This window comes from Acanthopagrus latus, chromosome 23 (genome assembly GCF_904848185.1).
Source record: "Acanthopagrus latus isolate v.2019 chromosome 23, fAcaLat1.1, whole genome shotgun sequence".
In the NCBI taxonomy this organism is placed as follows: Eukaryota; Metazoa; Chordata; class Actinopteri; order Spariformes; family Sparidae; genus Acanthopagrus; species Acanthopagrus latus.
In genome coordinates, this window is record NC_051061.1 from 3153679 (window position 1) to 3175461 (window position 21783).

At 42.7% G+C, this 21783-nt stretch overlaps 1 protein-coding gene and 1 long non-coding RNA gene across 4 annotated transcripts in view; one reads left to right on the forward strand and one right to left on the reverse strand.

The window, feature by feature from the left end:
* Positions 1–20748, forward strand: part of tanc2a (tetratricopeptide repeat, ankyrin repeat and coiled-coil containing 2a) — a 47661-nt gene extending 26913 nt beyond the window's left edge. For all 3 annotated transcript variants that reach the window (XM_037089083.1, XM_037089082.1, XM_037089081.1), the window contains 23 exons: positions 677–802; positions 892–1158; positions 3529–3668; positions 4272–4503; positions 4598–4770; positions 5487–5567; positions 5661–5861; positions 6412–6546; positions 6879–7075; positions 7171–7279; positions 8177–8299; positions 8378–8515; positions 8660–8758; positions 9156–9347; positions 9451–9544; positions 10988–11121; positions 11239–11362; positions 12484–12659; positions 12929–13061; positions 13831–13922; positions 14100–14234; positions 14480–14580; positions 15794–20748. In XM_037089083.1, the coding sequence (XP_036944978.1) occupies positions 677–802; positions 892–1158; positions 3529–3668; positions 4272–4503; positions 4598–4770; positions 5487–5567; positions 5661–5861; positions 6412–6546; positions 6879–7075; positions 7171–7279; positions 8177–8299; positions 8378–8515; positions 8660–8758; positions 9156–9347; positions 9451–9544; positions 10988–11121; positions 11239–11362; positions 12484–12659; positions 12929–13061; positions 13831–13922; positions 14100–14234; positions 14480–14580; positions 15794–17684 (5093 nt within the window). In that variant the 3' untranslated portion in view covers positions 17685–20748. The remainder of the gene's footprint in view (positions 1–676; positions 803–891; positions 1159–3528; positions 3669–4271; positions 4504–4597; positions 4771–5486; positions 5568–5660; positions 5862–6411; positions 6547–6878; positions 7076–7170; positions 7280–8176; positions 8300–8377; positions 8516–8659; positions 8759–9155; positions 9348–9450; positions 9545–10987; positions 11122–11238; positions 11363–12483; positions 12660–12928; positions 13062–13830; positions 13923–14099; positions 14235–14479; positions 14581–15793) is intronic.
* LOC119014142 lies at positions 6968–21679 on the reverse strand. The gene is made up of 5 exons (XR_005072889.1): positions 21516–21679; positions 10933–11114; positions 9463–9528; positions 8630–8719; positions 6968–7079 (listed from the first exon to the last, which is right to left on the reverse strand). It is a non-coding gene; the product is annotated as an uncharacterized LOC119014142 (long non-coding RNA).
* Between the last annotated feature and the right edge of the window lie 104 nt (positions 21680–21783).

Below are 21783 nucleotides of genomic sequence, written 5' to 3' on the forward strand. Positions count from 1 at the left end.
ATGGATTTTGTTCCCCTTTAACAAAGCCAAGCCAGCTGGTACCACCTGTTTCCAGTCTTTGTGTTGAGCTAAGCTAACCATCTACTGACTGTACAGTAGCTTTATATTCACCATAAAGACACCACAATCTGGTAATTGTCTCATCGTTCTCTCACCAAGAAAGAAAGAAAGCTGAAAAGTATATTTCACAAGCTGAAGTCAGGACGTTTGGTCCAGCGTAGCATAAAGACTGGAAGCAATGAGAAACAGCTAGCCTAGCTCTCTTAAGTAAAGAGAATACACCTAATGCTTAATAGATAATATGATGTATGTTTTTTTCTGACACAACACTTCCTTTTAAAAAAATTAAGTATATGTTCTGAGACTTGGATTACTTCTTCAAAATAGTAAGGATGAACTGATTGGATTCTGGTGGTCAAAGGACGTTATAAAACTGTGAGGCATTTATTCTAGTTAATTCTGTGACTTCATTGGTCATACCAAAATACCCCTAGTTGAAGTTAACTTCCATCCTTATAGTCTGTTTGTTTTGTTTTTTTACACTGTTTTATTTTATGAAATAACAGTGCATTTCTCTTGCACAGTTTGAACAAATGATTCCACCAGAGTTTCATGCCCATCCAAAATCACCTACTACTGCAGAAAATTAACTCTCGCCATCATTCTGTCTCTATAGCTACTAGTTCTGCCCACCTCGAAGATCTAGCCTATCTGGATGAGCAGCAGAGACACATCCCATCAAGGACGTCCCTCAGAATGCCCAGACAGAATTCTGGGGGCCGTAGTCAACTGGACCACAGAGGTAAACACGAACATACTTTCAAACAAACATAAAAACAACTCTTTTACAAGCAGAAATTACAACACTCCTCTTCCCCTCTTTTCCTGCAGTTCGTTTCACTCCCTCTCTCAACCTGAAGCCCCTCCACTTTGAGGTTCCTGGCCTCTCGTCTGATTGGCTGTTCACCGGCAGGGAGTGGCTCTTCCAGGAGGTGGACACTTGTCTTCGCAGAGGCGACGCATCAACTTGTAGGGGCGTGGTGATCGTGGGCAACATGGGCTTCGGCAAAACGGCCATCATCGCCCGTCTGGCTGCGCTCAGTTGTCACGGAAACCAGATGTGGCCGACCACTGCCAGCACTCAGACCATACCTCAACGTAAGCAGAGAGAGACTGCAGTGTCAATATCACAGTATTAACATCATCTTTTATTTTACTTAATTCAATGGCATTAAACTTTTTTTTATTATTATTTTTATTTGGCAATCGATGGCACGAGATATTGCCACTGCTGGTATCTCCTGAGGATCTCCTCTGTGTTGGAGGCAAAATTAAATGCACTATCAACAATTGTGCCCAGGTATTTGTACTCCTCCGCAAGTTCTACATTCCTCCTGTGGATTGTGCTGACAGCTGTAGCCAGATCCCTCTGTTTGTTGGAATAGGTCACCACCATCTCTTTGGTCTTCTCCGTGTTGAACACCAGGACCCATTTATCACACCACTCCCCATACTCTTGCAGCACTGAGCTGTGGTGATGTTTGTGGCCTGAGAGCAGGGACAGGAGAACTGTGTCATCCGCATAAAGGGCGTAGATGAGTGGACACAGCCCTGAGGAGAGCCTGTGGTGACCGAGACGTCGGAGAAGGTGTTATTGACCAGCACCCTCCGTGACCTGTTGGTTAGGAAGCCTGGAATCCACAGGATCAGCTGGTGGTCCAGGTGGAAGCGGGTGGAGAGTTTCTCTGCTAGGATGTGTGGCTGTAGGGTGTTTAATGCAGAAGAGAGGCCTGCAAACAGCAGTATGGCGGTGGTGTTGGGGTGTTCCAGGTTTTTGTGTTCAGCGCCCATGATGAGTTTTTTGGCATCATCGACCCCTCTGCCTGCACGGTACGTGAACTGGAGAGGGTCCATCACCACTGGTGTTGTCTGGGCCAGGTGCTGTGTTCTCCTTGGTCCTCCTGACGGCTCTCACCACCTCCTCCGTGTCAAAGGAGAGTTCAGCTGCTGCAGGCTTGAGGGATGAGATGATTGCTTCTAGTCGGGTGGTGTTTTCTGTCTCAAATCTTGAAAGTTTAGGTCGATGGGGAAGGAGATGCTGGGCTGCTGCCAGCCCCCCTGGATTGCGTTGTGGGTGGAGGGAACAGTTTTCACAGCGGCCATGTTCTTAATCCTCTGCCAAGCTGAGCGGAGGCTCCCTTGTGTGAAATTGTCCTCCACCTTGTTCTTATACTTCAGCTTTGCATTTTTATGGTGTGCTTGACCTCTTTGTTTACCTCCTTTTTTCAGATTTGGTGTCAGCGAATATTAGAAAATACACTATTTTCAAAATGACACATTTACTCCTGAAATAGAGCAATACATGACAATAAATATTAAACATATAACCTGTCAATGGGTAAATAATTTGAATCTTAATTTTCCAACACAAAGCAATAAAGTGTGTACATAGTCAACTGTAGTTTTCAAACAAAAGGTTTTTACATCACAGTATATGGATGACTCTAATTTTAAAGTCAATCCGCAGAGAGCCTCAACATACCACATCCATCCTTTAATTACATTTTGCATTGTTGCTGATCTCTATAAACTGTACAAAACTTCAAGGTTTTAATAAGTCCGAGTTCCAGCTTGAGACGCCTCCCTGATGAAGGCAAGATAGATAAAAACAATGGATGAATTATGCATGGTGCAACTTCAGTTTGAATACATTCTCAAAATATTTAGCAAAATAACCCTGCAAGTTTGAATCGAGACCTAACAAATCACAGCCATGCACGCTAATGCAAGTTATGTGTCGATTCATAGAAAGGTGAGATTCGTAGTTTAAAAGGGAATACATTACTTTACTGTATTATTACGTTTATACTTTCTTTGAATGTGGAGATCAAATATGAATGACGCTACAGATTTGACATAATTTTGTATATTTCGTTGGCAGCTAAACTTAAACATATATATACATATGAGGAAAATAAAAGTCGCCAGAAAACGGCTTAACACTGAAGTCTGCATGAGTTGGTATCAAACAGGACCAATCCACCCCTAATACATAGTGATTTAACCTGTCCTTGTTCATAATTTCATGACACAAAATACAATGGAAAAAAAATAAAATCTAAATTAGTTCCAGAAAGATATGAGGCCCTATTTCAATTTAGAATGTATTTTTGCTTGATCTATGCATTGTAGTCTGTAAGACAAGAGGGGGACATAGTTAATTGTTGGTAGGAGCTCATATAACATGCTTTGCAAAGGACCCCCCAGAGAGTTATTCTAGCCATCATGCAGGAACCACTTAAATCAGCCAGACTCACACACAGCAACCACGTTCACAACTGTGTCAGCCACCAGAGAAAACCCATTAAATTGCGGTGGAAAAAATACTCAAAAGCAGAATAAATGTAATTAGTAGTTAATAGTAAAGAAGGCTGAAGCCACAATGAGAGAGAGATAGTTTGTGTCTCTACATCATTACTGACATATGAAATGTTGAAATGTTCCATAAATCTCCCCTCCCAAATCCAGACGTAGAGGCTGTTTCTTTCTCCCATGATTCCCTGGGAAGAGGAGGAGGGGGCGATGAAGGAGGAGGGAGGGGAAGCTGTCCAGGGACTCCAGAGATGAGGAGGAGACAGGAGGAGGCGTTGAAGAGGCTTGCAGGACAGGTGGGCTCCCCATGTAACTTAATGTATATCTACTGTTTGTATATTTGCAGTTTTATGCTACTTGATATTCGATGCATTACATTTCAGTGGAAAATACTTTCTACTCTACATTTCTCTGAAAGCTATAGTTACTGTTTAAGTTGCCAGTTGAAGATTTTAGACATGCGAAATGTCTCTTAAACTTTAAAGAGGTCATGTTTTCTCAAATCCGCACCAAAGGGAGTTACTGTCTCCCACAGAAAACGCTGCTCCCACAAGCCCTGAAACGCCTAATTTGGAGTCAAGGCTTTACTCCCGTAACTTTTGTGTGTCACCATGTAACAGGAGTTATATAGATATATACAGTTGCCACTACTGTAGCAGTGTTATTTTAGATCACACTACCTTGCTCAGCATGACTGCTCAGCTACTCTACCTTTGATTGTCTACATCCTAACCTTTAGGTAATTTGCATATGCAACTCTCGCCAAAGACTGACCCCCAAATAAATGTATGAAGTTAGCATAATATGACCTCTTTAAAGGCTGGTGGAAAAATCTACAATTAAAAACTGAAGGCATGCTAAAATCCACAAATCATATTTCTTCCTGTCTGTCCTTGTAGGTAGTCTCTTATCACTTTTGTCAAGCTGATAACTGTCACACCTGTCTGGTCCCGGAGTTCATCCACAACATGGCAGCAATGCTATGTAATGCCCCTAAGCTGCTGGCCTATCGAGAGCTGCTGCACCGCTCACCACAGCTCCAGAGCACGCTTAGTATGCGCTCCTGCATCCAGGATCCAAGCTCTGCCCTTGAGAGAGGAATACTTGAACCACTAGATGCTCTCTACAGAGGTACATACAGACTCTACTCTATTCTGCCAGCGTCTATTCTGTAAAGCCAGGGTCAGTACTTAACCTGTTCTGTTCTATTGGGTTTTTTTTTCAGAGAGGAAGTTGCACGTGGAAGGGGCGGGGCTTATTGTATTGATTGATGGGCTGAACGAAGCTGAGTTCCACCGGCCAGACTACGGGGACACGCTGACTTCCTTCCTGTCCCGAAACATCCAGAAATTCCCTTCCTGGTTGAAGGTCATTACCACTGTCAGGACCAGTCAGCAGGTATACACAAACACACACACAAACACAGACCTTAGAAAACAAAACTTTGAACTTCTTTTATTTAAAGGAGACATAAAGAAGATTGTATGCTTATTTATGCTTCTCAGGTTCATGATTTGATTTTTTATATCCTGTATACTTAAATCCCCCCTCCCTAATACCCAGTCTGCTTTGATTGGTCATCTTACACATGGCTGAGCCAGTACTGCTACCAATGACAGAGCACACTTACCAAATGTATGCCAAACTGGCCATTTGGCATAAATGATGCATATGTTTGACATGGTGACATAGTATGATGTCATGAAGTCATGGAATAGAGGAGTTTCAAGCACTTCAGGAACAGTGATTTTTACATGCACAAGAACATCCACAGATGTATAATATATACAGCATACAATATAGGGCTGCTGATTCTCTAGTCTCAGCTCAAACAAAAGGGAAGCCAAGGTTGGATCCATGTAAAAAGCTGAAGTAAAGGGTCAAAAGGGAAACTCTCACACTCGACCAAACAATGGTTGAGTGTCAGTCATTCAGTAAGTGAGGAACATATTTTCACATTTATAGGGCATGCCCGCTTTGCTGAAGTTCATGCAAAAGTCACAGGGAAGTTTGAGCAGTAAGTCCTTCCTTGTTATTGTGCTGTGCAGATAGGAAAAGCTCGTTTAAGCAGAAGTGACTAACAAAATCTGTTTCTCTATCTTTTTCTCAATCAGGACATCACAGATTCTTTACCTTTTAACCGCATCTCTCTAGACAGGATGGAAGAGAACAATGCCATAGACCAGGACCTGCAGGTAACATGCACATAATCTTTCTGGTTGTCTATCTATTGATGTACCTGTCTGTTATCTAGCAGTACACCTGTGTTTTTTAAAACTTTTTGTCAGGGTTACCTGATGCAGCGTATACACAGCAGTGCTGAGATCCAGAGCAACGTGTCACTGGGCAACGGGCGTCTTGACAACACAGCACTGGCCAAGCTGATCAGCCACCTAAAGAGCCTGAGTAAGGGCTCATACCTCTACCTGAAACTGACCCTGGACCTGATAGAGGGAGGATCCCTGGTCCTAAAGAGCTCTAGCTTCAAGGTGAGGAAGTGCAGGGAAACAACAGAAGAACTGTGTGAAATGGTGCTAAAGTGAAAGAAGTATTGTAAGCAAATTAAGTTAGTGAGTTATTACTTACCTACTTGGGAATTGTTTGGTTTATTTACTTTTTTACTATTTCATTATTGATAAACTAGAAAAGAACAGATTTGTATTTCTTCCTCATTACTTTCCTTTGTATACAATGGATAAAGTAGGTAAAAGCTAGTATTAAAACAAGTAGAACAGTCCGCTAAGTTCTACATTACTGTAATGCAACATTTAAAACCAGAAAAAGACAACACATATGTCATTTCACAAGATAATGATATCCAAAATCTAGTCCTGCCCACAGATAAATGAAGCATGAGGTTGAAGTATGCACTGAAAGAACTTAATTGTAAATGATAAAAGTACTTTTCAGTTAAAGGGGAAGTCAGTTGAGGTGTGTAATTGAGCAAATCATTTATTCATTGCAACACAAATGCATGCCTTACTGATTTAGTTGACAGATAGACTTACAATGTGTGTGTGTGTGTGTGTGTGTCTCTAGGTTGTTCCTGTGAATCTTGCAGAGGTCTACCTGCTGCAGCTCAACATGCGGTTTCCCACCCAGTCTTCTTTTCAGAGAGTTCTGCCATTGCTCAACGTAACCGTGGCATCATTGCACCCACTGACCGACCAGGAGGTACACACAATCACTGCGTGCGTGTGTGTGTGTGTGTGCATATACAGTGTTAAATGCAAAAACATTCACTTATCAACCACCGCTATAATTTGGTCAAAATAGTATATTGTCCAGTCTTCTTTCTCTCTTTTTTACCAATTACCTGCAAAACTAAAGACACTTCCATCAGCTGAAGTTCAGTGCTAATTAGCTACGTTGCTAAACTAAGATGGTGAACATGGTAACATGTAGTTCTAGTACAGCCTCAGCCACAGACTCTTGGTCTTGTTGGAATAATTTTCATATGCTGAAGTGTGACTGTTCGTCTCCTCGCCTCTCTTCTCCTGCTCCAGCTGTTTGAGACCGTGAATGCTGGCGCTCTGACCGGAGGAATGCTGCAGTGGGCGGAGTTTGTGCACCGTCTGGAGCAGCTCTCCTCGTTCCTGCTGCAACGGAGTGACGGCAGCAGGATGCTAAACCACGCCTCCTTCAGGGAGTGGCTGATGTGGAGAGAGGAGGGTCAGGACGACAGGTTCCTCTGCGATCCCAGGTAACTGATGGCCAGTGAGAGGGTGAGAGTGGAAAGAAGGAGAAAGAAAGAGGTTTTCACTGATTTGTTTCTCCATCCATCTCTTTGTCTATAAGGAGCGGTCACACTCTCCTGGCCTTCTGGCTCTGCAGACAGGAAGGGAAGTTGAACCGACAACAGACACTGGAGCTGGGCCATCACATTCTGAAGGCTCACATCTACAAGGTTAGAAGCAATATTGGCCAACTGATATATTGGTCTGGCACTACTTATCACTCTTGTATCGTTTTTATTTTTTACCCTAGCATTTAGCAGTTATGAGCAGTACATTCAGTTATTTGAGAGCACATTATAGGATAAGCAGATATGAGAACAATGAATTAATGTATTTATCACTGATAATGTTTCTGTCATTAGTTGTCTGTGACAGTTGTGAACACATTCAATGATACATGAAAAAACGCATGAACAGATCCTTCTAATACTTGTAATCCAAATTTGTGTGATATTGTCAATCGTTCATTAATGTAGTTTAACAAGTTGGAGATGCTTTACAGGAAAATGTATAAGTACTAACACCATATCCTAGTCATTTATTTAGTGTTTTTTTTTGTGTTTATACATTTTACATATGAGATTTAAAATAAGAATTAAGAATCTTGCATCAAGGTAGCTTCTTATAAGTATTGCATAGGCTATATACTGCAGACAGCTAAGATGTCATTTTTCATACACACTGACACTACTGGTAAAACATCTGAAGGAGTGGGTGTCTGTGTTCTTCACTTGTGTAACAGCCAAACAGAAAGAATATTATTAATGCCAAAGTGACTCTTCTTTGTTAGCATTACTTATTTTTATGCCAATGTTGCTTATATAAAGATGACTATACTTATTCTTATGCTAACAGTACTTATATTTATAATAACATTAATTAAACATCAATAAAAAAAAATATATTATTTGCTCCCAGGGGGAAATTAAAACTACTTATTTTTATGCCAGCGTTACTTATTTGTATGCTAATGGTGCTTGTGTTTAAGACAACTTTTATTTACAGTGTTTATAATTATTCATCTAATATTAGCCTCTCTAACTATTTGTTTCCATTCTTGTCTTCAGGGTCTGAGTAGGAAGCTTGGGGTTTCCTCCTCAGTCCTGCAGGGCCTGTGGCTGTCCTACAGCACAGAGAGTCTGAGCCCTGCTGTCTCCTCGCTGCGCAACCTGTACACCCCCAACATCAAGGTAACATACTGCACACACACCCACACACACTTGGTAATACAGATGGACTGCAACTTAAATGTCCCCCTACTTGCGCAGGTGAGCAGGCTGTTGATTATGGGTGGAGCTGATGTGAATTACCGTAGTGATGTCCTCAGCAACGCCCCCCTGCTGTGTGTCCACGCTCACCTAGGCCACAGTGATGCCGTGGCACTGCTGCTTGACCATGGAGCTCAGGTAATAATCATTTATTTGTAAAGTTTTCCTGAGTTCTGATATTACACTATTTTCACTACTCAACTCTATGCAAACAATGTACTTGGTTGTAATCAGATGATTGTTCCAACTCACCGCAAACACCCTTCTGTGTCGTATTTCCAGGTGGATGCTCAGTCACAAGATGGTTTGACTGCACTGGGATTTGCTGCTGCAGCTGGACATCTGGACATTGTCACAATGCTGTGTCAGCACAAAGCTAAGGTAGTCTTCCACCTGTCTGCCCGCTAGATTTAGGCTCTCAAAAATTGTAAACCATTATGTGAAGGATTAAAAATCAGTCTACATCCACTCACCATCCTGTGGTGATGAAAAATTTGTGGGTCAGCAAACAAAAATGTTTGCCATCATATTAATTTGAAAAATAATATAGTTGCTTAAAGTTCAACAAGACTGTGCAAATTAATTTAGCCCCCTATGTAAAGGGACAGCATCAATTCCCTGATATCTAGTATCCAAAGCTGATATAGCCGGTTTTGTCATGTCTACTGTATATAAACGCTACAGCTCAGGCGCTGGATGTGTGTGGAGTCATACTGTTTTCCACTGCCTCTGTGCTTTGCAAAGTTCTGCATCTAATTCTGTCTCCCTGTGTGCTCAGGCAGGTCATGTGGATAGCTCAGGTCGGTGTGTGTTGGTGCATGCAGCTCAGCAGGGCCACCTCGAGGTGCTGCGCTTCCTGCTGAAGCATGCTACTTGGAGCTGTACTTCCTGCTGCGGCCAAAGGGGGGCGACCAGGTGCCAGGCAGTGCAGCAGGCTGTGACTGCAGGCGCCAGAATGGGCCACACAGAAGTGAGCCACAGACACACATACACATTTATCATATTGTGTGTCACTGAATTATAACACGGATATTTAGGACATGTTTGTAACATTTGTTATTGTGTGTGTGTAGATGGTGTCATACCTGCTGGATCTTCCAGAGGAAGACGAGAAAGATGAGGAGAGACCGGAGATCAACACACCTGACAGTCTGTGGGGAGAGACAGGTACTATACAAAGTGTCCACAACTACATAACAGATGTTCATTACTATGATCGACTACTAAACTGCTCTAATACTAATTGATGTTAATATAAACATAACATGTGAATGAAGAAATTATACAAATATAACAAGATTTGTTGTACAAACACTGCAGTTTACTGTTAATGTTTACTGTCTTCTGTTTTTGTGGAAACTCGTCCTAATTGCTTCTTGTCCTTTAAAAACAAATTCATAGATTCACCCCTACTCAGCCAGTCAGTTGGATAATCTTCATTCTCCAAAAGCACTTCTCTTTTGGTTAAAATTCTATCTTTACTCATTCTATGAACTGAAGTGCCATCCCATTCCTAACTCATAGAATTCAATATGATGTCGGTCCACCTTTTGCAGCTATTACAGCTTCAACTCTTCTGGGAAGACTGTCCACAAGGTTGAGGAGAGTGTTTATAGGAATTTTTGACCATTCTTCCAAAAGCGCATTGGTGAGGTCACACACTGATGTTGGTCGAGAAGGCCTGGCTCTCAGTCTCCGCTCTAATTCATCCCAAAGGTGTTCTATCGGGTTCAGGTCAGGACTCTGTGCAGGCCAGTCAAGTTCATCCACACCAGACTCTGTCATCCACGTCTTTATGGACCTTGCTTTGTGCACTGGTGCACAGTCATGTTGGAAGAGGAAGGGGCCCGCTCCAAACTGTTCCCACAAGGTTGGGAGCATGGAATTGTCCAAAATGTTTTGGTATCCTGAAGCATTCAATGTTCCTTTCACTGGAACTAAGGGGCCAAGCCCAGCTCCTGAAAAACAACCCCATACCATAATTCCTCCTCCACCAAATTTCACAGTTGGCACAATGCAATCTGAAATGTACCGTTCTCCTGGCAACCTCCAAACCCAGACTCGTCCATCAGATTGCCAGATGGAAAAGCGTGATTCATCACTCCAGAGAACGCGTCTCCACTGCTCTAGAGGCCAGTGACGGCGTGCTTTACACCATTGCATCCGACGCCTTGCATTGCACTTGGTGATGTGTGGCTTGGCTGCAGCTGCTCGGCCATGGAAACCCATTCCATGAAGCTCTCTGCGTACTGTACTTGGGCTAATCTGAAGGTCACATGAAGTTTGTAGCTCTCTAGCAATTGACTGTGCAGAAAGTCGGCGACCTCTTTGCACTATGCGCTTCAGCATCCGCTGACCCCTCTCCGTCACTTTACGTGGCCTACCACTTCGTGGCTGAGTTGCTGTTGTTCCCAAACGCTTCCATTTTGTTATAATAGAGCTGACAGTTGACTGTGGAATATTTAGGAGCGAGGAAATATCTATTCTATCTATATTTATGAAAGATCTTCTGTTGCAATCTTGGATTGTTAAAACAGTGATTGTTTGAAATGTACCTGTTAGAGAAAACCTGACATTTAGAGAACCTCTCTCCTTCTGTCTTCCTGTCAGCTCTGACAGCAGCAGCAGGAAGTGGCAGGCTGGCAGTCTGCAGGCTGCTGCTGGACCAGGGGGCTGCTGTGGACCAAGGCAACAAGCAGGGTGTGGCTCCACTCTTCAGTGCTGTGAGACATGACCACTGGAAGGTGGGCAGAATGCAGAGAATGCACACTCACAAGCAAACTCAGATTAAGCAAATGTTTTAGTTTGATTCCTGCTTCGGACACGTTGAGTCTCATTTTCCATCTGTGTCTTTCTTTCAGGTGGTAGAGTTATTACTAAATCACGGGGTGGAGGTAAACATGGTCGACCAGCAGGGTAGAACAGCGGTGATGACAGCAGCCTCAGAGGGACATTTGACCACTGGCCAGCTGCTACTGGATCATGGTAAGCACCCAATTATTGATGATGATAAAGCATTAACAACAACAGCATAAACACAATACAGTGACTGGCCAATTGGTTGGTAGGAGCTGCACCTGTGTGAGAGGAAATACGTCTACAGACCATCAGGTGTATTTGTCATTTAAAAGGAAAACTTTAAAATTCTGGACTGCGGATATACAAACTATTGTGATGAGAAAGCAGTGTTTGCCTACCATTTTCACACCACTTTCAGTCTGATGACTTTTCAGTCTGCAAAGGCGGCCATGCAAGGTGCGACCTGCTCATCATTAGCAATTTGGAGTTAGGTATCTTGCTCAAGGATACTTTAACATGAAGTCAGAGAATCAAACCAGCAACCCTCTGATTACTGGAATATTCACTCTGCCTCCTGAGCAGCAGTTGCCACAAATTACACTGACGAAGAGGCAGAGGAGGAAAAGGAGAGACTGCACTAAAACGGGTGAAATCATAGATACTTCAGCAACAAGCTCAAGGGGCTTAACCTTTCTCTTTATTTTTGTGTTTCTCTTCCCATGTTCTGATTAGCCTAGCTGAGCAGACATTTACACTGATTTTTTATTACCTTAATGACCTCTGCAGATTGAACATGCTCACTCAGCCGAAAAGCGGACTTTGTGGGCCACACCACAGAAACCATGGACACTTGGGCTAATGAGTTGCCAGGGGCCCTAAAGGCAACACAAAGCAAAGATGATACTATGAAAAGCTAAATTATCAAAATGTATCATTTACACATGAACAGAGTTCCATGTAAGCGCGCACAAGACTCAAAATCAACCAAAGAAACAAACAAAAAACTATATCAAAATCATATAATAAATACATTTACAAGTTGAGAAGCTTATAAATTGCCTCCCTTCTTTGCCCTTTGTTATATCAGTTTCAAGATACCATCAGTAAAATAATTCATGCAAACAATGCTCATTATGAGCTTTTCAAAGGGAATAATCCTTTGTTTCTCTTGTAGACTTAATGCAGCACAATTTATTGAAATAAATCACATTATAAAAGAAAACAAACCTATGTGAAATGAGAACATATGCTATCTTTGACCCTAATGTAGCCTGAGATTAATCTCAAGCCTCTGTATCTGTTTTCAGGAGCCTCACTTGAGCAGACCGACAGGGAAGGGTTAACAGCGCTGAGCTGGGCATGTCTGAAAGGCAAGCTCCAACTGGTCAGAGAGCTGGTGGAGAGAGGTGCGGCCACAACTCATGCTGACCGCAGTGGACGGACACCTCTGGATCTGGCGGCCTTCTGCGGTGACCCAGAAGTGGTGCGTAAAACAGATACAGTTGTAGCTGCCAAATTTTAGAAGTGCCTGTCCCTGCGTTACCTGTCCTGCAGAGTATGTGGCGGACAACGGAAAATGCTTGCACATATTTAGAAATGAATAAGTATTTTCTGCTGTATTTATTGTTAGCAACAGAGAAGAAAGCTGGTGACAGAACTTCTTAAGTGTAGATAAGAAACTTAAAAATCAAATCATTTGTCATATCAATAAGATAAATACAGCCCTTGTTTTTTGTGCTTTTCCCGTGTTAGGTGCAGTTCCTGGTGGATCATGGTGCATCGGTGGAGCATGTGGACTGCAGCGGGATGCGTCCACTGGACAGAGCTGTTGGCTGTAGAAACACTTCAGCAGTCATCGCTCTACTCAAAAAAGGAGCCAAAATAGGTAGAAACCTGTGCAGTGATTCATATTATTTACATCAGATATACAGACAGGAAGTGAGAGCAAAAGAGAAGAATGATATGAAGGAAAGGTCTTCAGCTGGAGTCTAACTGGGGATGTGTTGCTTACACAGGCCATCAGAGCCTTATGATTCATATAGTTACCACATTAGTATATCCATATTATTACTGTTACCCTGTTTCCAGTCTCTATGCAAAGCTATGCTAGGTGGCTGCTGGTGTTGGTTTCATATTACCATACAAACATGAGAGTGATATCAGTCTTCTCAATGAACTCCCAGAAAGAAAGCAAATAAAAGTATTTTTCAAAATTTGAACTATTCCTTTAACAAACAGATACATTTGGAGGAGTGGCAAAAGACCTGACAACTGTCACTGTCACTATAAGAACAAACAACATGGCACATGTTGATATGTGTGGAACCAAGGAATCTTCTGTTCCAGCTGTCAGTGATATATATATTTTATAACTTACACTGTGGGGGCCTCTTTCTTTATGGAGCTAAAATGCAACTCTCCATTTCTAAAATCATAACATTTGAGGGTGAAGACATAGGTTTTAGGTTAGGTTTAGCTTATGGCAATGGTCAGAGGTTAGGCAAATAATAGTTATGTATATGATAAGAGCACGTCTCCTGGAAATAATGTAACTCGACGTGTGTGTGTGTGTGTGTGTGTGTGTGTGTGTGCGTGTGTGTGTGTGTGTGTGTGTGTGTGTGTGTGTGTGTGTGTGTGTGTGTGTGTGTGTTTAGGACCAGCAACCTGGGCCATGGCAACCTCTAAACCAGACATCTTAATGGTTCTGCTCAGTAAATTGATGCAAGAGGGAGACAGACTTTACAAGGTAACACACACAAGTACAGGCAAACTCAATCTTTCTCTCTCTCTCTCTCTCTCTCTCTCTCATACACACACACACACACATTAAGCAGACACACAGATTTATTTGATGTTGTATTCTTTGTGTGTGTGTGTGTGTGTGTGTGTGTGTGTGTGTGTGTGTGTGTGTGTGCATTTGTAGCAAGGTAAAGCGAGGGAAGCTGCACATTCCTATCAGTCAGCCCTTCAGAAGTTCCCAGGGGACGAGCTGAAGACGTTCAAACAGCTGAGAGTGTGTGTGCTGCTCAACCTGTCGCGCTGCCACCGTAAGATGCACGTGAGTCTCTTTCTCTCTCCCTCTCTTCACACACACACACACACACACACACACACACAGAGGTGGACATTGGACATAAATGTGTAATCACAACATTATCTGTCATCCAAGGTTTTAAAAGGACTCCTAATTCAATTGTAGTTCCCTGCTAAGAAACATTTTTATTTTATTTCAATTTCAATTTCCTCTACCAATCTCCTGTCCTTAATTTTAAGGTAGTATCATAATTTAATTTTTCCTTGCAGGATTTTGGCCTTGCCGAGGAGTTTGCTACCAAGGCGCTAGGGCTGAAAGCAAAATCCTATGAAGCTTTTTATGCCCGGGCCCGTGCCAAACGCAGCCGCAGGTAAGCATAGCGACATAAGGGCAAATAGTAGAGTGGAGCGTAATCATACTAACTAAATCATGAACTGCTCCCTTTTCATGTATCATGCATTCATCAAATAAACAATTAATTTTTTTAATGAATGTCCTGCTGAATGTTGATACGGTAGAGGACCTCATGTTTCCAACATTCTCTGTTTTGGTAACACCAAGAAAAAATTAAGTCAGAATACTGAGCTTTTTACTTTTTAATTACCTGGAAGATGACAGGGAAGATGTAAAATAATGAGCCATCTCAATATAGGGTCTTTGACTCAGCTGGGGACTTTTGGAGCAGTGTAGTAACAGTTTTATGTCACTCCACCCTTACTTCCTGTGAAAGAGGAAATCCTTGCTGGGTTAAAATGGTATTCTGTTGTCATTGTTGTTAATTCACAAGTATCATAACACAGTATCATAATGTCAAGCACTGACCAATCACAGCTCAAAGCTATGTTTTGTTGCAGTCTTTGCACCCAGGTTTATACCTGGGGACTTTCTGGGGACAGAGTTCAGTTCAGAGTCTATTTTGAAACACACAATGAATGACTTCATTTGTGGAAGTCAAGTTTTGGTACTTGCTCTGGCTTTGCAGTCACGGTTCTGTAAGAGTTGAGTACACCATGATAAAAGCAAGAGGAAAATCCCAAATGTATACGTCGAGGCAAGTGTTTATTTTGTTCCACCTGAGTTAGTTAGTTAGTTAGTTTGAAGAGCCTGTATGTAGTGCACTAAGCAGTCAGTGAGCATAAACTCTGGCATAGGCCATAGGTCACATCTAAAGACTGTCTTGTTACAGTGATTGACATAGAATGGATTAGAATGGTTATATTGTCACCCACAGACATTCTTTCAACATAGGGTGACTGAGTCAGATGTATTCTTCAATTCTATGCACTAAACCATGACGTGTGTACATTTTGGGATGAATACATGTATTCCTATACTTTAGAACCCTAGTAGTTATTTTTTTATTCGCCACCTTTCAAAATACAGTAAACCAGCTGGTTGGAGTCTGTGCCTAACGACTGAGTTGGGAACACTGACAGGATGTCATGATCATTTAGAGATATGACAAATGCCCTTAAAATCACCATTAGTTTGGATCCCCAGACTTCTCTGCAGCTCTCTTTGTCTTCATGACATCTTCTGAGATCATATTTTTGTCTTTGCTTCCACTCTCTTTTGTCATTCAGACAGTTTCATGCAGCACTGGAGGACCTGATTGAGGCCAGCCGGCTGTGCCCATCCAACCGGGAGATCCAGCGCCTGCTGTCCCGTGTCAAGGAAGAATGTCGGCAGGTTGCGCAACAACAATCTCCCCCTCCTTCATCACACCATATTTATCAACAGAATGTGGCCATGACCATCAACGAAATCAGGTCTAGAGATTCAGGTTGTCTGCAATTGCTGGACAGGGAGGGGCTTACAGAGGAAGAGGAGGAGGAGGAGGAGAGTTACAGAGAAGGAGATGAACGTCCTCACTCTTCCACCTTCCACCCTCCACCTGTGGTTCAAAACCTTGACACCAACTGCAGCCCTGGGGTGCCATCACCTTCTTCCTTGTCCCCCACTCACTTGTATTGTCACCTCTCCAGCCCCACCCACTCCACCTCCTTAACTTCTCCCTGTCACTCTGCACCTCCTCCATCCTCCTCCAATCACCATTTCAGCCCTCCGCCCTCTCCAATGCAGCATCACCAGCAAGCTAGCCCTTTGTCAGAAAGTACGCCCACATTGTCAGGAAATGGAGGTCTGCATTACCATTCACAGTCAAGCCAAGCCCTCCATCACTCAAACCAGAACCAAGGAGTGCAGCAACAACGCTTTTTGCCCCATCAGAGATCCTTCCAGAGGCAGAACCCTGTTCAGAGCCAGTGGCTCCAACCAGCTAAAGTCGAGGTTGTCAGAACCAGTCAGCCGAGTTCCTCGGCTCACTCCGGCATGATTCTGGGAAGTTCTGCCTACTCCCAGTTTCATCAGCTACCGCAAGAGCTGGCTGAACTGGGGGAAGGCATTTACCCGAGCCCTATAGATATCAGACCTAGCCTGGAGAGCCAGGCTGGTCTGAGTTCTGGAGCTTCATATCCTCTAGATGACGTGGATGTTGATCATAAGCAGATGCAGCCAAGAACTGCATCTGGTTATGGCAGAGAGGAAGGAGGGGAGATGGCAGGGATAAATCGATTTGGCCAGGCCCGGCAGTTAAGCCGCAACCAATCCAAAGCAGCCTACTACCCCATGGAAGTGACTGAGACGACAATGGGGCCTCATGATAGCCTTCTATCATCTCACCAATACCACCATCAGGGTGGACTTCGACGCCCCCTCAGTGCCCATCCGACCGCCTCCTCAGCCCCCCCTAGGCCACTTGTCCACTCCCAAAGTATCAGCGTCCGTTTCTCCACTAGCAGCGGCAACCTCGCTTGCGGGCAGCCCGTGAATCAAGGCCCAGGCTTCAGGACCTCTGCCTCCGCCCAGCAGATGGATTTCCAATCAGATCTGGTCTCTGTGGGAGAGGTTATTGGCTACCATGACGATTTTTTCCTGATCTCCTCTCCGCAGTCAGAAACATCCATCGTCGGAGGTGGGACTTATCCCGGAGAAGCGGGACGTTCATCGAGGAACACTCCTTTTATGGGCATTATCGACAGGACTGCGAGGGTGCACCAGCCGTATCAACAGCAAGCTCCATCCAGTTCGGCATCCTGTCTCAGCCCTTCTCGCTCCTGGGCCGTGTCTTCGGTGGACACAGTCGTTACCTCACCAAGCAAAACCCCTACCAATCAAGGCTTAGGTCAGCTCCAGCCATCGTCTATCACCTACCACAACCGCAGCAACAACAATGCCCACAATGGTCACCTCCTCCACGACAACCAGCTTGACTACTACGAGGGGCTGCAGGGTAGTGGTCCTCAGAAAGAAGGCCCGGTGAAGGTTGCCAGTCAGAATCCCTCCTTCCTGGATGTCAAGCTGGCTCGAACAATGCCGGTGATCCATAACTGCTCAGACAGATCAACTGACAGAAAGACAGGCCCTACCTCTCCTGTTAAGCCAAAAAGACCCTTTGTAGAGTCCAATGTATAGAGAGAAACAGAAGTAATAAGTCCAAGACAACAGAGGGGGGTTAATAATAAGATGCTATAAATAAATGAGTGCACTTACATCCCAAGACTCACTTGGGCCATGAAACTATGTAGGACTTGCAATGTTTGAAACAAACTAGTTTGTAAAAACCTGTAGTTCAGAGAGTGTTCAAAGGGCAAGACGCAATAATCATTCAAATAGAGACAACAGCACACACTTCCAGTTTCTCTTTGAAGATACAGATGATATGGAACTCATGATTATGAGTACGAGACCATGTGTACAAGAGAGTACAAGTTCAATTCCTGCCTATGTTTTCACATAGGAACACCTGGCCAGTCGCTGTCTGTTGGCATGCTTGCCAGATTGTTGGTTTGAGAAAGACAAACACTTTGTTTAAAGCATACAAACAGATCTGTTGTTCAGACATCTAAACAAAAATGTAACCAAATTGCCTGTTACAAGCCAGGTTTGTCAATTACCCAGCTAGAGACTGAAAAAGGAGAGAGAAGGGATAAAGGTAATGAGAGAAACCATGAGAAAGCTCTTTGCCATTACAAAGCACAATGATAAAAAGCACCACAAAAAAAAATACCTTCCCTTCCTGACTCATTGTCATCTCAAACTGGAGTCTCACCCAAAATGTACTGTTCTAGACTTTTTCTGCAATGTAAGTGATTCTGACAGTCAGTCAGACAAGACAGACCACTATCAGCTTTGTCAGTCACATATTTTCATTTAAATATTACATTTAAGGTGCTTAAATGATAAAATGAGTGGAAACTTGGAAACAGTCACTGCAGGATCCAGGCTCTAAAACTTGTGCCAGTCAGATGCCAGTCAGTGAGCCAGTCTCAAGCCATAGTTAAAGAAACTAGGATAATGCCGTCATTGATTAAGCACTGACTTGCTGTATAAAAAAACAAAAATAAGTGATATTTATCTTTTCTTTAAGTTATATCTGTATTAAACTGTATACTGTAAATATTGTTTCTCTTAAAAACTGTATATTCCTTTTGGATTTGCATTTTTATGTTTCGTTTTTCACACATTCTTTTCAAAGAGACAAAAGGGAAGAGCAAAGTTGGAGTTTAGCTTTGCTCAATTGTTGGTGAACATCTTTTCCTACTTGTGTATAAATAGCAATGATCAGCAGTGAACATTCTGTAAAAATGTCTTTTAAGTGTTTTAGGTTTTTCTGTTTTGCTTCATATAGTGATTTTGTTTTTTTCTATGAAGGTCTTTTGTATTATGAAGTCGTAAAGGTCCTAATTTACGCAAACCACAGGGACCCCAACTGATAAACCAGGGCCCTTTACATTGCCATGAAAAAATAGTGCATTACATGACATGCAATTAGCTCCATCTTCCCTCAGTTACTCCGCTGACTATTTGCTAAACCTTTCCCCTTAAAGCACTGATGGTTCAAGTTTGGCGTCTTTTTTTTCCCTTGCCTTTTCATAACCAGAAACACATAGGACAAGCGTAAAGAATGGATTTAACCATATCTGTTCTAACCTGCAATCACTAGCTGCCAGGCGAACTAGCTTACTACCTACAGCAGTAACGGGAGTGTTGTTCCCTTGGCCAAGAGACACTTTATTAAAGGTAAACTATGCACAATTTGTCAGTTGTGGCCCCTTAACAGACTATTCAAGGTTATCTCCCTCTCGTCAATGGTCAAGACAGACGGAGAGAGCACAGTGGTGGTATCTTTAGACATCCATGAGTTATACAGAGCAATGGCAGCCTGGTTGCTGCGTTTTCATAGAGTCAGGACACCACACGCTCCATGATGTTGATGGCTGGGGACTACACTCCACTGTCCAAAGTTTGACACCCAGAAGCATCCCAGACACAGCTTTAGACACAGGCCCCGCCACACACTTTTCATGGGTCATAAGAGACAGGGATGACTTTTGTATGAATCTACACATTGTTTGTTTAGGAAAACCACACATGGTATACCTTTAAATAACTGCATAAGTTTGAAGAGTTATAAGTAAAAAAGCCTGGTTCACCACTAGCTTATCCTTTGTGTTAGATCTGCTAGAAACAGCCAGCAAGCTCATTTCAGATGACAAAGCAATGGTTGATGTTTTTCTGACTTTTTCAAAATCTTATCTTATCTCTTATTAAACCTTTGAATATACAGCTATCAAGCTCATTAATTTAAACTGAATTTGAATACCTGTGTGAGAAACAAACGTTTTACAGGCATTACAGCAGTAACAAGGGGAGGATGTTAGCAAACAACAAATCCAAGGGGGACTAGTTTTTCATAGGAGGTGTGACTAACAGATGGTATTTCAGAAAGTGGAACTAAAATGTCAGTTTTCAAATGTATTTTATGCACATTAAAGCCTGTTTATTGTACATTTCTTTTTACATTTCTAATTAATCAGAACCCTGGTTTCAGAGTTGCTGATGCTGATGGAAAGTATGACCTCTGAACTGTCTGTCACAGTACAGTTTCTGTGACCACTGCCCTCAGTTCCTACTGCTCAGAGGTTTCCAGCTGTTAGAGAATGTGGTTATACTTAACCTCTCTGGTTCACAGGCCGTTTTCAGCCCGCTGGGTATTATATGTAACTTCCGGACAGTTAGAACGAAGTACGATATTATCTCGGAAGATTGAATGTTCAGGAGTAGTTTCAAATGTTCATGTTTGGAAACAGCTTGTCATAGTGCACCATTGTTGCTTTAAATCCATGATGAGCTGTATGACAGATGTGTTGTCTTAAAAAAACAATTTGTTGTGCTGTACATGTAGGCTATAACTCCCAGCCTACTTAGGGGACCTTAGCCCAGCATTCGAAATACCACTGGTAATCAAGCGTTACTTCTGATGTTCTGTGTGTGTGTGTGTGTGTGTGTGTGTGTGTGTGTGTTTACTGTGGGCTTTTTCCACTGTATGTAACCTGTCTTAATATTTAATATCCCAGGATGGTTAGCAGTTAGAAGAACATCATTATGAAACACTTAAAAACAACATGAATGTGTCATCTCGTGTGAAATTACCGACTGCTGCATTACAAAGAGGAATAAAGATGAATGAAATACAGATGTGTAAGTCCATCTCTCCTTCTCACTGTCTAGATGTGTTAGGGTCTTATCCTACAGAGGATGTCAATGTGGATACTGACTATAGTCCCACCATCTTTTGTGACAATACAGCTTAAAGCTGTATAAGGTGACAATATATGTTTATTAATCTGTTACCTTGGTTTGTGGGAAAAAAATAGTACGGTAGATTTTAAGAATGATTCACTGCAAACATTGACATTAATTTCTTTCTGAACTTTCCTTTATAGTGTTATATATAACTGGATTACTAAATCGGTTGCCTTGCAATGTAACTGCGCAGTCAAGACTACAGGAAATCACTTCCACTGGTCAAGAATTAGCCTGGCTTGTAACATTCTATCAAACCGCAGAATTGTTGTGTCCACACTTTGATTTTTTTTACACTTGCTGATGCTCCCATTTTCCATTCTTCAAGCTGCAGTCTGGAGTTCTAAGAAAAAACTTGATTCAACCAGAATATTTGAATGGTACAGCTCCCAGGTCCCTCCTTCTTCCTCTCTGCTGAGCTGCAGCCCTGCCCTCCTCCTCGGTCACTTGAAAGACACTTTTGCTAACCAGTAGCCATAAACACAAAGCTAAATACCAGAGTTAGCATACAAGCTAACAAGCTAGATTTATCAACAGGCTACGTAGCTCAACTGCAACATTGGTGACATGTGACTATTGCGAGTATTACTGTAACCACCGCAACCATAGCCTTGTGATTAAAATACAGATTGAAACATATAAAGCAGGGCTCCTTACTTGTCCAGCAGAAAGTGGCAAACTTTGCGTCCCTCTTCAGTCATTATAAATCCAGCAGCTCCCTCCACCTCTGAAATGACGCTCAGATATTTATCCTAGTTTTCTCTCTGGCTCGGTCCAGTTCTCTGTTGTTGTCTGTTCTCTGCCATCGTTTACAGTTTGGACTTGAGCTTGAACGCATCTGACCAGGTAAGAGCAGGCACTGCACCTGTGTGGGGGAGGGGCACTGCCCAGTAAAGCTGCATGGGGGAGGGGCCAGCAGCATATG